Here is a 15,396-nt window from a genome sequence, read left to right as displayed (position 1 = left end):
GATTGCATTTGAAATAAAAAATATTCAGAAACTTCAAAATAAAGAGGCTGAAATCTCATAAAGTTGGAAAAATTTATGGTCATTGCTAAAACCTAGATGGATCTTCGGCAAACTTTAACAAAAAACTTATAATTGACGCCTTGAGATCTTCGACCTTAGCCCTACTTTTTGTTTCAAAAACACCTTTAATCACGTGAGTGTAAAGTCTCTCAAGCTGTGGAATGCTGTAATCTTTTGACCGCACCACAAGCAGATTCTTGATTGACTCGATTCGATAGGAAATCTCTCCATCAGTCATGGAAATGTCCTGGGAGACATCTCCAGCGTCGCAATCAATACTTTCATGCAGGTTGCCATCTGCAACTGAATTTTGATGTTGGTGCTGAACTATTCCATTCACTTCAGTATTTTGCGACGATTTTGGTGAAGCCGAGTCAAGCTGTGATTCCTCTTCTGCTACCAAAACATTGTGCCAACGAGGTCCCAATATCACGCATGTGAAGAAAATAAAACAAAGAACAGTAAGTTCCTAAAAGGAAAATCAAATACCCGCACACACTTATAAATTAGTCCAAGGCACATCTTTTGTGAAGAAAAATTTCACATAATAGTCTTTGAAATCTATGCAAAGTGAAAATTGTAGCTGGGATGAGTTTTACTGAAGTAGTAGTTGAAAATAACATGAATTGGAACTAAAAAGAACAAAATGATGAAAAATACAGTAATTATGTTAGCGTTTCAGGATCAACTGATACGCCAAATAGTGGAGAAAAGTTGAGGAAAAATGGCCACCAAGTTCCAAAATTATAGGGAAAGGAATGGAACCTGCATGAGATGCATCTATATGTTTTTTAGGTCTTTTGAACCCTTCATAGCCTTGATCTAGATTAACTTCAGGCTGGACATTACGAAGACGTGCACTAGCCCTAGTCACAGCCGTCATCTGGACAACCGGAGTTTGTGGGAGTGCAGCTTCCCCTGTATCATCAGGCAGGGAGATGGGACCTCCTTCATCAGCGATTTTGTCACAAAATGCAACCAGGGAGGGGTCCATCTGGGATAGCATACCATGCACCTGAAAAATGAAATGCTTCTTCTTTAAGATAATGACTTGAACCTCCATAGAGAAAATTAAAGGAGTGAGTGGTAGATGAGCATACTGCATCTCGAAGTTCATGAGCTCTGCTGACAATCCTTGCCCCATTGTAATCATCTCCATTGTATTTCTAATCAGAGCAACAGAAAACATAAGAACAGGTTCAGTTCTATTTATTGACAAGGTAAAACTAACAAACGGAGAGAGCAGGAAATCTTGCAAAATTAAACAGGTAAATTGGTTCACAGACTTTTCGACCAGCATTTCACAAAATAATGAACTGTTTCAAAACAAGGAACAAATATATGCCAAACTTTTATAAATAAGGTTGGGTACACCTGAAGGAAGCCCTGGAAACAATACCAACTCAAGAGAAACCTAAAGTTTCAAGATCAATATCATTGGTCGCACACCTTGGCATTAGTTAAAATGAGATCGAAATCCTCAAGGAAGGCTTTACAAGTGATATATTTTCCACTGTCAACATGCTGCAGCAAAGTGGCCATGTCCATGGGATTCTGGATTATTGCACGATAATTTGGTGCATCTTCATCCATCACCGGATAATGGAAGACACTAAAGCGCTTATCATATAGTATCCTATAAAGAAGAGGAAGAAATATTTAAGAAGCCACAACTATGAGAACATGAAAAGCCTATTCAACCTTGAATCACAGCTGGTTTTAGAGAGAATTGTATCAACTGCAGATATAAATCAGACACAGAAAGAGAGGCAACAACAAAAGAAAATATAGTAAATAATGGCCACATTATACAATCATACTTGATGATGCAGCCAATATAGCGTACACATGAAATTGATATTAATAACAAATTCACATACGGAGTCTTAATTTCATGATAAATGGAGTGGAACGTTATAATAAGAAATTGAAGTTTCAAATTATTACTAAATCACTTCAAGAATGTCTACGTATTCTTGCCAGAAAATTACAGAGATGAAGCTCAGTAAACAAAGATACGAGCAGTATACTGATCAAGTTGATTCAACTTTTGGGCCATAATATATTATACCACTTCTAAACCAACACAGAGTTAAACAGAACGTCAATATCAACTATATTGCACATAGGACGCGAAGTTGATGCATGCAAATCAACATGCCATAGATACAAACCATTGAGATCAAGTAAAAATGGAAACTAACCGATTGCAAACATCACGAAAGCACATGCGCAGTCGACGAAGTGCATGTCCCTGAGTTTCAGCTTTTGCTCTCAATTCAGAGGCCTTTGGTCCAGCATCGACTTTTGGTGCTTTCACAAGTTCAGGAAGACCCTCGGATCTAAGAGAATCTTTTATTACATCCTCAGATTCAACTGACAATGCAGCTTCAATGAGCCGATCAAAGAACAGAGATCTGTCTTCGGAAGATGGTGCCGTTAAATGCAAACTGTCAGAAAGGAAAGGAAATTATATCAAATTGGAGTTTAATTTAAAAATATAGTAGAGATTTCAAGTTAGAAGAAGAGATGATAATCTGGAACGATAAGAATCCATTATTTTTGTGTTGATCAATGGTTTTTTTTAAAAAAAACACAGTCCAGGGACAAACAAGCAATCTCAGTATAAACACAAAAAGAAGTATATAAAAGCCTCAAGACAGTTCTTCAAACTTCATCATACAGAAAAAAGTATTCATCTGTCCCAAAAGAGGCTTTTTTTGACTTTCTGAATTTTAACCAAAGCAAAAATGCTACTTAACACAAAGGAAGTTCCAATCTTCCCCGCCACCAATTTAAGTAAATTCCTGACCATTGGATTCCTGGAATTCAGCTATTCCAATACCTAGGGAGAGACGAGATTAATTGAACAAGGCCATGAAGATGAGTAGAAAAACCAAGATGCAAGCTCTTAATACAGAGGTGAGTCCTTTTTTTTAAAAAATATTTCTTTTTGGGTGGGCGAGAAAAATGGGTGTGTAGCAAAGGAAAAGTCACAAGGAAGTTCCTGATGTTAAAATGAATAAAACTATTACCAAATCATATAGTAGGAAAGAGGAAAAAAAGAACAGCTGAACTTCACAAAAGACTTGATACAACTGAGATGTTGCGAAGCGATTTTTCAAAATACATACACATTGCGTTCAGAGAATATTGAGGATGAACTATCGCATATCTCAGCAAGTGACGTTGAGGATGTTCCAAACAGTAATACAGGCAAGTCTGACGGTAATTCTTCCATCAGCGATCGAAGTACAGCCCTAAGTAGATCGTGAGCCTAAACAAAATACAAAAATTTTTTACCCATAAGATCCTGAACAAAAAAAATTGAACAGTAGCCTAAAACAGAAACATAAATCAACATCCACTCACACTCTCCCACCACAAGTGAAATTGAGGCAGATAAAGTATTGAGGGCATAGTTCTTCTAGCTTCACCAAAAACGTGCACCAGTGCTTCCTCGGGAGTTTTGGCCCCAGGATCAGAAAGTAAAGAAGGCAATGCAAGAGAATGCACTGGAAATTTCTCTAGTTCATGTAAAACTGCAGGCCCTATATGATCCTGTAAAACTAGTGCGGTAAGTACGCTTAGTTAAGAGCAAGATACATTAATGATCTATAAGAAGAAGGAATCAAAACATTTACCAGTCCAACACCATCATCGCCGCAAAGTAAAAGCTTAGGTCGATAGACAAGGGAAATTGCAGAGCCATAGGAAAGCATAGAAAGCTTGGTGACTTCTGATGAAACTGTTACAGCAGGGAAAATGTCAGAAATAGAACTCATGACTTTCTGAAGATGTCTTTGTAAACAGGATGCCACAACAGGCGATAGGGGCCTAGAGTTCACAATGGAGCCTCTATGAGCAGCAGGAGTGATTGTGGACATCGCTTCGACAAAGTGATACTTATCCACCCTTACTGAATCAATGTCAATCAAGAACTTATCATCGCTTGTGTAAACCTGTGGATATCTTTCACGAAAGGCACGAATGGCAGCTTCAGTACATAAAGCCTTTAAATCTGCTCCACAGTATCCCACACAACTGGCTGCAAGCTCCAACTTTAGCTCCATTGAAGGAGGTTGCTTCCATTTACGAGTATGAATGTCCAATATTTCAGCTCGCGCTTCACAGCCAGGTAAGGGGAAATTGAACTCACGATCAAATCTCCCAGGGCGCCTCAAGGCTCCATCGATGGCATCAACCCTGTTGGTCGCTCCAATCAAGACTACTTGTCCACGAGAATCTAGGCCATCCATTAAGGCTAGTAAAGTTGAGACAATAGAATTATGAATTTGCTCTTGTTTACTGGATCGAACAGGAGCAAGCCCGTCTATCTCATCAAAGAAAATTATTGAAGGCTGATTTTTTTGAGCTTCTTCAAATAACAGTTTCAATTGTCTTTCAGCTTCACCAACCCATTTGCTCAGCACATCAGCACCCTTTCTCATATAAAAACTTACTTTCTGCCCTGCTTTTGAAGCAGCACAAGCCAATGCTCTTGCAATCAATGTTTTCCCTGTGCCAGGAGGACCACATAGCAAGACTCCCCTGGGCGGGGTAATATTGTAGCTTGCAAAAAAGTCTGGATATAAAAGAGGGAAGAACACCATTTCCTTCAGAGCATCAATATATCCAGAGAGACCACCTATATCGTTAAAACTCACATGCTCATCAATTTGTACAGGCTGAATATCAGCCCCTCCTTTGGAACTAGGACCAGCGATTTGAATACCGGAAGTCAAATTAGAAAGGCTATCATTTTGGTGAACCCAACCAGATGCTGCATTATTCAATCCCCAGGCTGTCATTCCATGTAAGTCTAGTCCCCCAAGCAACCAAGGCGCTCCAGACCTCCCGCCACCTCTCCCCCATGGTATTGGAGGACCTTGATCAAGCTCATCCACTAGAAGGGAATCATCAGAATCATCAGCTCGTGTCATGCGATGACGTTTGTGAACTCGTGACCCACCTCTTCTCCCATCTCTGCCCACTTTGCTTCCCATTCCTTGATGCAGTATTCTTCTTGGAGAGCTTGGCCTACGTTTACTCTCCTCAATAGAAAGCCTGCGAACATCTGCTCGATTTCGGAGGTCATACCGTCGTCTACCTTCTTGCTCTTCACCTTCTTCATCATCACCATCTTCTTCCCCATCCTCACCATCATCCTCACCAGCACCTTCATCTTCACCCTCTGCATCATCAGCATCCTCCATATCATTTGCATTTTCTGGAACATCGTCTCCCATTTTCTCCTCGGATGAACTCTGTTCCTCATCAGATTCCATGCTTAACGCTTCCCTAGAATCTACTTCTCGTCGAGCTCCAAGTCCACCCCGACGAGGTCTAAGTCCTTCACGACGAGGGGTCAATTCATCTTGCCTTGCACTATTATTGTTCATTCGTTTAGTAGCTCTGTGAAATCTAGGAATCTGAAACACAGTTGCTCATATTTTAGCTTAAGACAGAGAATATTGAAGCTATAAAAGCAGTTAAAATCAGCTAAATGTTATGGATTGCATTAATATTTCATTAATAGAAAAAATGCAAGCCTTGCCATTAAATCATTGTCCTCTGTTCCAGAACTATCTGTGTATTCTACATGACTCATCGGAACCCTCCTTTTCCTAGTAGAGCGCCGAAGATTGGTAGCAGATGACTACAACAAGAAAAAGTAGCACATCAACTTTCCAAAATTTATTTTTTGCAATTAGTGAAGCTCCAATTGGAGTCTAGGAACAATGCATTGATCAAGAATAGCAAGTGATAATTTGAGTTTAATTCTAATAAATTAAAACACATAATCCACTAATTGTTAAATGAGAAGCTAATAGAAAAAGTTACATACATTGGGATTTGATGATCGCAATGGGTGATTTCCAGGACGCAACATCTTTGCTATCTGTGCAGCTGCAGTCCTTGTTTTAGTCCTTTTCCTCTTAGTTCGCAAGATAGTGGTAGGAGTATAATACAAGTATTTGCGACTACAAAACTTCGGCCTAGTTTTAAGCCTGTCACTTGTACGAACTGGCCTTGAATCAGGTCCATCCCCTTGTACCGATCTTTTGGAATACATCAGAAGCAACTAGCACCTTTACATGAACTTCAAAGAAAGCCAAAAAAAAAAAAAACAAATGTTAATAATTGAATAAACTGAAACACAGAAGACAGCATCTTTTATCACAATTCAAAGATTAAAGAATGAAATATACAATATGGCTGCAAGATAAAAAAAACATTACGCCACACAGTGTCTTAAGTAATTGTCAAGGTTCCCACACAATCAAAATTACCGGGCATGTTAAGCAATAAAATTTTAAGAATCACCAGTGGAAAATTAACAACTGTAAATAGGAACCAGTCTCAAATCAGGTAAAAAATATTTAAGCGTGTGCATGTATAATGAACAAAGATTTAAGTTTGCCTACATTCACACATTAATTGAACCAAGTCCCAAGAGTTAGAAAATAAGCTCCATCCTGTTCTCCTTCCTTAACCCTGGTGCCACTAATATCCTAGGCTTAATTTGGGAGTTTGGATTTGGAAAGAAAGGAATGGAGATTTAAAAACTTCGATTGTTTGGGAGGAAACTCTTCTCTCTTTTCTTCTCTCTTCCAACTTACAAACTAAGCCAACTAATGTAGACAACTAATAGTAAAGAAAACTGGGACACAAACTTAAATCCATCAGATCAGAAAGCAAGAAAAAATATTAACAAAATCTGAAATATCTTGTCTGGATGGCTTAAGTCAATGATCCATTAAAAAAATGATTTTATACCCAATTTTTCTCTAGAAAGGAAATATTCTAGAGCTTCTTCTCCCGATGGCAGAATAATTCAAATCCACACAGCCTTGTGAGGAACACAATCTCGGGATGTAGTTAAAGTTATTGTCCTTCAAACTTCATTAACCAACTACTCAATCCATAAACTAAAAAATGCATTAACCACTTCGGAAAATCTATCCTGAATGAATTACATAAAAAAAAAAAACAATTCAATGCCATTTAAACTTTTTAAAAAAATGTAAGTAAGATGAAAGTCCACATACAACATTTTACCAAACAACAACTTGAAATCTATCACCCAAATTCATGGTTCTTCTCCAATTATTGTTCTATCACATGCAATAAGCTTTTTAACAGAAGGATTCAGTTTTGCAGTGATGCTTAAACAATAGGTAGTGTCGACTACAAACCAAAATGAACAAATAAGCAAAGGAAAAAATCGAAAATGCATAAATGACTAAATTTCGTACCATGAATTCATGCCCGATGAGAATGTAATCTGTAAATTTTCGTGCATGTGACGCACAATGAATTAAACAAATAAATAACAAACAGATATTTAAAAAAACTATAGCTCCAAAATAAATTACAACAAAAAATACGTACGATTAATCAAAATCAAACAAGAAATTGCCTTCTGTGATTTCTAGCGATGCTGTGAAGACAGCTCGAGTGAGAAACTGAAGGAGGGCAGGCGATACAAAGGAAGGGGTCTTTTATTTTTGAATATTAATAATATAATATGTTTATATAATTATTTTGGGCTACACCAGAATTGAATTATGCTGGACCAAATTTCAATTGGCCCAGTTACGTCTATAATAAGCCCAATTCAAAGTCCAATATATATATATATATATATATATATATATATGTACATACATATACATACACATATACATAAATAAACATATATCGCAGAAACCGCAAAGAGAAAAATTCAATAATCATCATTCACATGACTCTAGCTTTGGTAAAAACCTAGCTCGGCCATTGGTATTTCAGCGAGAAATGGAGAAACAAGGCTCGGGCTCGGGCTCGGGCTCACGGGAGCTGCAATGTGTTGGGAGACTGGAAATCGTGAGGCCCAAGCCCGCGGGCTTTCTGTGTGGATCCATACCTGTGACCACCAATGAGTTTCATGATGTCTCCTCGGTCGCCCTGGTTCCTTCTATCCATACGTATGTATACGGCTGAATCACCGGAACGTCGTGTTTGCAATGTTTTTCTTGTATGCTTGGTGCATCCTTCTTGGAAATACTTGCCAAAAAAGTTTTATCTGTATAATTCATATGAAGGTGTTCGAATTTCTATTTCGTTACGGTAAACTTAAAACATAGGTGAATTGTCATTTTTTATTTGATTGACTATCTATCATAAGTTGGAGCAGAACTGAGCGTTTCGCGATGGGTAATCTGAGAGAATATTGTGGCTTTTCTGTAGGAATCGAAATTTGGTAAATATCAGTATTCGAGGCAATTAATATGCGTTTTTTTTTTATCTGGAGCTTTAAGAGTTGTTATTGTGCTTTCTTCCATATATTTTAGTGTGTTTGTGTGCATCTGATGATTATGCTTTCAAAAATTTGGTCTTGACACCTTTTAGCATATGTCATTAGCTACAGTCGATTAAGTATTTATTTTCTCAAGAAAGTTTCTTTCATGGAGCCATTTGTGAATTTTTTTAGACTCTTTTCTTTACAGATTTTTTTATTTGGATTTCAGTGTATATATAACCTTGAATAGTTTTAGGTATTTGAGTTTCCTTTCCTTAAAAAAAATGAACTTTACCGTGTAACTAGTGGGGATCATCTATTAGTCACGTCTTGTTGTTTATTGGCCTTTCATATTTAGGGTAAAGGCTCCGAGGTATCAGATGATTCCTACAGAAACGGATCTGAATGCACTTCCTTTGCTTTCAAGCATTCCAGATAGAGTACTCCCGATTGCAGCTGCACAGTCAAGGACAAGCAATGGTATTCCTTTCACTTGCATGATCATCGTCCTTTAAGAGTTTGCCCCTTCTTCTCTGCTGTAGTAAGAAAAATTAAAATAAGTGGACGCATGTCGACGGGTGACTATTGCTGCATGTTGATATTTGATGACCTATCTATCATCTCTATTTTGTGAATGTTGTCTCGCATCATATATGAAATATTTGGTTTTTCTCGTCAGAATATTTCGAACTAAAACTGACTTTTCCATATGTCCAGCCATTTCAGGAGGGCAACATAAAAATAGTGAATGTTGTCTGGCATCATATTATGTGATTCTTGTCTCGCATCATTTATGAAATATCTGTTATTTCTCATCAGAATACTTCTAACTAAAACTGACTTGTCCAGCCATTTCAGGAGGGCAACATAAAAACAGTGTAGAATGTTTTATTCCCTCATTTTCTTTTAATATTATTTATGTGTATAGTTGCTAGATAATCTAGTATACACTATACATATGGTCTTCTGATAGAACCTCAATTTTCCGGCTTTAGTTTTTGCATCAGCACTTGCAACGTGATTGTACTTTTTATAAACTCTAGTCAATCATTGAAATCCTTCATTCTCACTCTGTTTATTCTTCAGTAATACTGCGAATATAATCGATTTTTTCTGAGACTGGTACAAAGACCTCCAGGTTTAAGGGATATCCTTTATACAAATTTCTGGAATTTTAGGTTGTTTTCTAAGAGTGGAGTAACCGGTAGATAAGAAAATCCTCTAAAAGTAATAGTCTCTTGAAAATGTTTATATTTGTGCTACTGCTGGCAGATTCACAATGGCAAGATGAGCCAATCATGTCAAGTCTTGTGAGGAAAGGCGAAGCACTTGCCGTATCTGGTTTGGTGGAGTATGGGGATGAGATTGATGTAATCTCCCCAACTGATATTTTAAAACAAATATTTAAGATACCATACTCCAAGGCACGGGTCTCAATAGCTGTTCACCGTGTTGGACAGACACTTATCCTGAATGCTGGGTGAGCATCATGGCAATTTGTAGTTTTCTGTCTGTTGAATGCTTTTCTCAATGTTTTTTTATGCAGGCCTGATGCTGAAGAGGGAGAAACACTTATTCGAAGACATAACCATCAGCCAAAATGTGTAGATCAGTCATTGTTTCTGAATTTTGCTATGCATTCAGTAAGAATGGAGGCTTGTGATTGCCCACCTAGTCACAATTCTTCGTCAGATGAGAATTTTAGATCATCTAATTATCCTGATCGATACATGTCAAGTGATGGCTCACTTCAATCTTTGGACCATCTGGCACATGGACATGCATCCTTAGAGAGTGATGGTATTCGAGGAAAAGGCTATGTCCGTAATCAGGACTTCAAGTCGGATGAAAAGGAAAATTTGTTTTGGGGGAAGAAGAAGAAGAGGCATAAAGATCTTGATGGTGTCAATGAGGTCTCAGAAGTTAAAGAAAACCTGAGGCACCCTGTGCAAGAATCTGAAAAGTACCGAAGAGCTGGTGAAGATGCCTTCTTAAGGATGCTGTTTTTGCAGTTTCACAATTTCCGTTTGCTTCTCGGTAGTGACTTGCTCATTTTTAGTAACGAAAAATATGCTGCCGTGAGCTTGCACTTGTGGGATGTGTCAAGGAAGGTGGGTGTTGGAACATTGAAATGGGACTTGTTGTCACCTCATATTTGCACACACTATATTTGGTTATTTGAAATTCCATATGAATTTCTATCCAGTATGCATATTTATTGAAGACATTTTCAGGTCACCCCATTAACCTGGCTTGAAGCTTGGCTTGACAACTTTATGGCCAGTGTTCCGGAATTGGCCATCTGCTATCATCAAGATGGTGTTGTTCAAGGTTATGAACTACTGAAAACGGATGATATTTTTCTTCTTAAGGGTGTCTCTGACGAAGGAACTCCAGCTTTCCAGCCCCATGTCGTCCAACAGAACGGACTTTCTGTTTTGAGGTTTCTTGAGGAAAACTGCAAGCAAGATCCTGGTTCTTACTGGGTACGATTTATTATTTATGATATCTTCTTAAACTTTGTTTCATTGGTTGTACATTTGTTTAATTGATTTGCTATCATATTGCAGCTGTGTAAAAGCGCTGGAGAAGATGTCATCCAACTGTTTGATCTTTCTGTCATTCCCCAAACCCATGGTGCTGATCGTTGTCATGATAGCTCTGGTTCTCTGCCATCTTTATTATACAGAGGCAGAAGTGATTCAATACTCTCATTGGGCACTCTACTGTACCGAATCGCACATAGACTTTCACTCTCAATGGTGATACTCATTTTATGATCAATTTGATTTTTTGTCTCTTTTCCACGACTAAACTGATTTTTCTTTCTTTTCTTTTCTTTTCTTTTTTAGCAGTCTCCAGATAACAGGGCGAGGTGCTATAGTTTTTTCAAAAAATGTCTCAGTTTCCTGGATGAGCCAAATCATCTAGTATGTTTCCAATAAAGCTGAGTTAGTAAATTTTATATATTCACTCATGTGTTAAACTAAGTTAGAAAACCATTGTGACTGTTTTTGAGTGTGGTGATTAGGTTGTACGTGCACTGGCGCACGAACAATTTGCCAGGCTCCTCTTAAGTTATGATGAAGATTTGGAGTTGACATCAGATATGTTCCCAGTTGAGTCTGAAGTTGCCGTTGCCAACGCTGAAGAAGAGTCCTTTGTGTTTATAAATGGATTGTCTGCTACAAGTGTCCAAAATATTGTTGATTCCCCTGCTAAAGAAGTTGAACAACCTGAAAATGCACTGCATCTGCAAAATTTTGTGAGAGAAAATTCAACTGAGATATCATCCACGGAGAATATATATTCATCTGACAACCAATTAGTATCGGGTGCAGGAGTGGCAGATGAGAAACAGTCCACTCTTGGTAACACTGAATTTGTGGTCTCTGATATTTCTAAATCCTCGTATGATGTGGTGGAGACTGTTTCTGATCCATTATCCTCCAAACTGGCTGCAATACATCATGTCTCTCAAGCCATCAAATCTCTCCGATGGACTCGTCAACTACAAACTGCCAGACCTGAGCTAAATGTTGAAAATGGATTTGAGGATGATCCACCTTCGTCAATGGACTTTTCTGTTTGTGCCTGTGGGGACTCTGACTGTATTGAAGTTTGTGACATTCGTGAGTGGCTCCCTACATCAAAAATAGATGATAAACTGTTAAAACTTGTCCTATTGCTTGGAGAATCCTATTTGGCCCTCGGCCAGGCTTGTAAGGATGCTGGCCAGCTGTGTCAAGCCTTGAAGGTTGTAGAATTGGCTTGTTTAATTTATGGATCCATGCCTCAAGACACTAGATTTATCTCTTCCATGGTTTGTAGCTCGGCAATGCAGCCGGAAATTAAAGGTAGAAGTGAAAATATGAAGTCTTTCATGGGTGACTTTTGTTTGACCTTTGATGGCTTATCTTCTAATTACCTGTTCTGGTCCAAGGCTTGGACTCTTGTTGGGGATGTGTTTGTCGAGTTTTACTTGATGAAAGGACAAGAAACCTCAAGGCAGGCAGAAAGAAAACACAGCACCAAGGACTTGAAAATGTCATCCGAAGTATTAAAAGAGGTTGAAAGGCTGAAGAAGAAAATGAGTCAATATAATCAGAATTGTAGTTCATGTTCTTTGATAAATTGCAGCTGCCGGAGTGATAGGGCCAGTAGTGGGAGCAGTGCTAGCAGCAGCACCAGAGGTAGACAATCATCGGGTTATGGCAGAAAGCAGAATAAAATATCACAGGGCAGAAGCAGCCCCTATTTACGAGTTGGCAAATATGGTGATGATCTTCAGAAAGTGGGCCAGAACAACTCTTTTAAAAGTGAAAATTTGAAGCATCACAAAATCGATCCAAGGAATGAAACATATAGGGTTTTGGATGGTATGAACGAAATGAACTTGGAAGTGATCGGATCTGAAAGAGAAACGTGTTCTGTGAAGAAGGATAATGAAGGGTCCATGCAAAAAGATTGTTCTTCGGAGACCTCCATTAAAGGAGAGCATGCGGCAAAACGTGGTGGTATATTTAAATACCTGAGGGGTTCAATATTTGGAGATGTAGATTCTACCCTCTCTGTTACCCTGAACTGCTATGAAGAAGCTGGAAAAGCTATGGAAGGACTTCCTGCAAGTTCAGCTGAACTACAATCTGTAGTTAAAAAGAAAGGATGGGTGTGCAATGAGCTCGGACGAATCAGGCTAGAAAGTAAAGATCTGGGCAAAGCTGAAACTGCTTTTCTCAAAGCAATTGATGCGTTTAGACAAGTTGATGACCACATCAATATCATTTTGATCAACTGCAATTTAGGCCATGGGCGCCGCTCGTTGGCAGAAGATATGATATCAAGGATTGAAAGTCTCAAGAAACACGCCAGATTCCGAAGTGCATATTTGCATGCCCTTGAGACCACCAAATTACAATACGGTGAAGCACTAAGGTATTATGGTGCCGCAAAAACAGAACTAAATACACTTGCTGAAAAAACAGGTCCTGTCTCCACCACTTTGAAGAATGAAGTGAGCACGCAGCTTGCCCATACATATCTGAAGCTTGGCATGCTATTGGCCAGAGAAAATACTGTTGGCGAGGTTCATGAAAATTGTGTGCTAGAAGATTGCACTAGTTCTTCACCGGTGCAAACTCATATAGAGCATAGGAAGCATGAAATATCAGCAAATGATGCAATCAGGGAAGCTTTGTCGCTATACGAGTCGCTGGGTGACTTGCGAAGGCAGGAGACTGCGTATGCTCACTTTCAACTAGCTTGTTATCAACGAGATTGTTGCTTGAGGTTTTTAGAGTCAGATCAATTGAACAATTTGGCAAAAGGTGAAAACAGTGTGGTTCAAAAGGTAAAGCAGTATGCTTCCCTGGCCGAAAGGAATTGGCAAAAGTCCATGGATTTCTATGGGCCAAAAACACACCCTGTGATGTATCTGACTATTCTTATGGATATGTCAGCTTTGTCTTCAAGCCTCTCAGATTACCTTCACTCTACTTGGGTATGTTTATGGGTTCTTTTCTTCTCATCTCCTCTGGTTTGAACTTATATTTCCATGCCTTATTAATTATTATATTATATATCAACTCTTATCTGGAAATATACTGTCATGATGGACCATCACAAGAAGATAATGTTTTAGTGACTGAATCAATTTCTGACCAATTGGTGAACTATCACGTGCCAAGTAAAAAATTGCACCATTTATTAGGGAAAAGATGTCTTGAATTTGATGTTTGGATAAACGTTCAGCTGTTTCTAAACCTCTTCTTACTGTTTGCTCAAAGAAATGGCTTTCTTGCATATACATCTTAGGCATGTGATGTACTATACCGATTTGTTTGGTTTGTGTATCAGATGCTCGACTCTGCTCTAACTCGGCTGCTTGAAGGGCACCATGTATCTGAAGAAGCATCACCATCACTAAACGACCTAAATCCTGAGGTCTCTGCTAAATTTTGGAGTCAGCTGCAAACATTGTTGAAGAGTATGTTAGCCACAACACGTCGTACAAAAACAAATAATTTTCCATCCAACATCCAGCAATCTCCATCTGGTAAATCTTCAGATGCTAAAAAGCTCTCTGAGCTATATAGGATGTCACTGAAGTCCACTGATTTTCGGCAGTTGTCAACCATGCAGAGGTTGTGGACATCATAACTTAACCCATACAATGGATAGTTTTTCGTCAATGTTGTGAACCACGAATATGGTTGCTTCATAGGAAAATATAGGAACTGGTTCATCCATGTAGCGGAGTCCAAAATTGTCCGGAACTAAAAATTGTGTGATGCTTGTAAGTCGTGTGAATGTGTATATCCAGTTTGAATCAAAATCTTGACACATCTCTCTTGGTCATCATTATATATCCCATGGTATAAGGTCTCTGAGTTCGAGACCACCGTAAAAAAAACCCTCCGTATAATTAAAAGAGGGAAAAAAATGTGTTCCATAATGGTACAAAATTAATTTTCATTACACTTTTTAAAATATTTATTTAATTACACCTAAATTCATATAATTTAATTTCTAATTCAAAATTTTAGTATGCTGATGAGTTTAAATGTATTTGCATGAATGTTAGTTCATATTCAAAGCAGATAGATATCGTAGTAAATGGGTGATAGAGAGTAGGCTCATGGGTTATTCGTCCAAGTACTTGCATATACATTGGAAAGTAGTGATTTTAGCAGTCTTATAAAAAGAGGTAGGTGGCCGGTTGCTTAGGCAGCGACTAGGCCTGGACTGGTTTTTGTTTTAAACCTAAATGTCTAACTCTTCCTGTTCATTTTAGTATTTTTTCAACACTTTTTGAGCAGTGGATTCAAACTCAAAATTCATTTCATCTCCCTTAATTATTATATATGATATATATGACAGATAATATAAGTTTACTAGGACACCCAAAAAATATCAATGTATGTCAAACATTCTAATTAATAAACTTCAAAAGCAAAAATTCCCCGACTTGTGTCATATTAATTCACACCAAAAAAATAAATTAACCGCATTATTCACTGCAAGTCTTTTCTACTGATAAATTTCAGAAATTA

At 38.2% G+C, this 15,396-nt stretch overlaps 2 protein-coding genes across 6 annotated transcripts; one reads left to right on the top strand and one right to left on the bottom strand.

Annotated features, from left to right (window-relative positions):
* Positions 1 to 68: 68 nt before the first annotated feature.
* On the bottom strand, positions 69 to 7,569 carry LOC140817513 (ATPase family AAA domain-containing protein At1g05910-like). 3 transcript variants are annotated; one of them, XM_073177236.1, is made up of 12 exons: positions 7,456 to 7,567; positions 7,320 to 7,348; positions 5,909 to 6,163; positions 5,618 to 5,719; positions 3,705 to 5,492; positions 3,433 to 3,621; positions 3,195 to 3,337; positions 2,265 to 2,510; positions 1,510 to 1,696; positions 1,161 to 1,226; positions 826 to 1,075; positions 69 to 453 (listed from the first exon to the last, which is right to left on the bottom strand). In XM_073177236.1, exons 3-12 carry the CDS (start codon positions 6,134 to 6,136, stop codon positions 86 to 88), a joined length of 3,567 nt encoding a protein of 1,188 aa, XP_073033337.1. In that variant the 5' UTR covers positions 6,137 to 6,163; positions 7,320 to 7,348; positions 7,456 to 7,567; the 3' UTR covers positions 69 to 85. The 3 variants fall into 3 exon arrangements, with proteins under 3 accessions (XP_073033337.1, XP_073033336.1, XP_073033338.1); XM_073177235.1 differs by lacking the exon at positions 7,320 to 7,348 and having other exon boundaries at positions 7,456 to 7,569; XM_073177237.1 differs by lacking the exon at positions 7,320 to 7,348 and having other exon boundaries at positions 5,909 to 6,152; positions 7,456 to 7,557.
* A 188-nt stretch (positions 7,570 to 7,757) lies between these two features.
* Positions 7,758 to 14,743, top strand: LOC140817547 (uncharacterized). Of its 3 annotated transcripts, none has more exons than XM_073177299.1 (9): positions 7,758 to 8,030; positions 8,703 to 8,824; positions 9,617 to 9,824; positions 9,891 to 10,455; positions 10,579 to 10,830; positions 10,915 to 11,106; positions 11,200 to 11,274; positions 11,376 to 13,844; positions 14,201 to 14,743. In XM_073177299.1, exons 1-9 carry the CDS (start codon positions 7,861 to 7,863, stop codon positions 14,501 to 14,503), a joined length of 4,356 nt encoding a protein of 1,451 aa, XP_073033400.1. In that variant the 5' UTR covers positions 7,758 to 7,860; the 3' UTR covers positions 14,504 to 14,743. The 3 variants fall into 3 exon arrangements, with proteins under 3 accessions (XP_073033400.1, XP_073033399.1, XP_073033401.1); XM_073177298.1 differs by having other exon boundaries at positions 11,197 to 11,274; XM_073177300.1 differs by lacking the exon at positions 7,758 to 8,030 and having other exon boundaries at positions 9,617 to 9,714; positions 11,197 to 11,274.
* Positions 14,744 to 15,396: the final 653 nt, after the last annotated feature.

This window comes from Primulina eburnea, chromosome 16 (genome assembly GCF_022965805.1).
Source record: "Primulina eburnea isolate SZY01 chromosome 16, ASM2296580v1, whole genome shotgun sequence".
NCBI lineage: Eukaryota > Viridiplantae > Streptophyta > Magnoliopsida > Lamiales > Gesneriaceae > Primulina > Primulina eburnea.
Note: the sequence above shows the minus strand (reverse complement) of the source record. Positions and strands in the feature narration are given on the sequence as shown.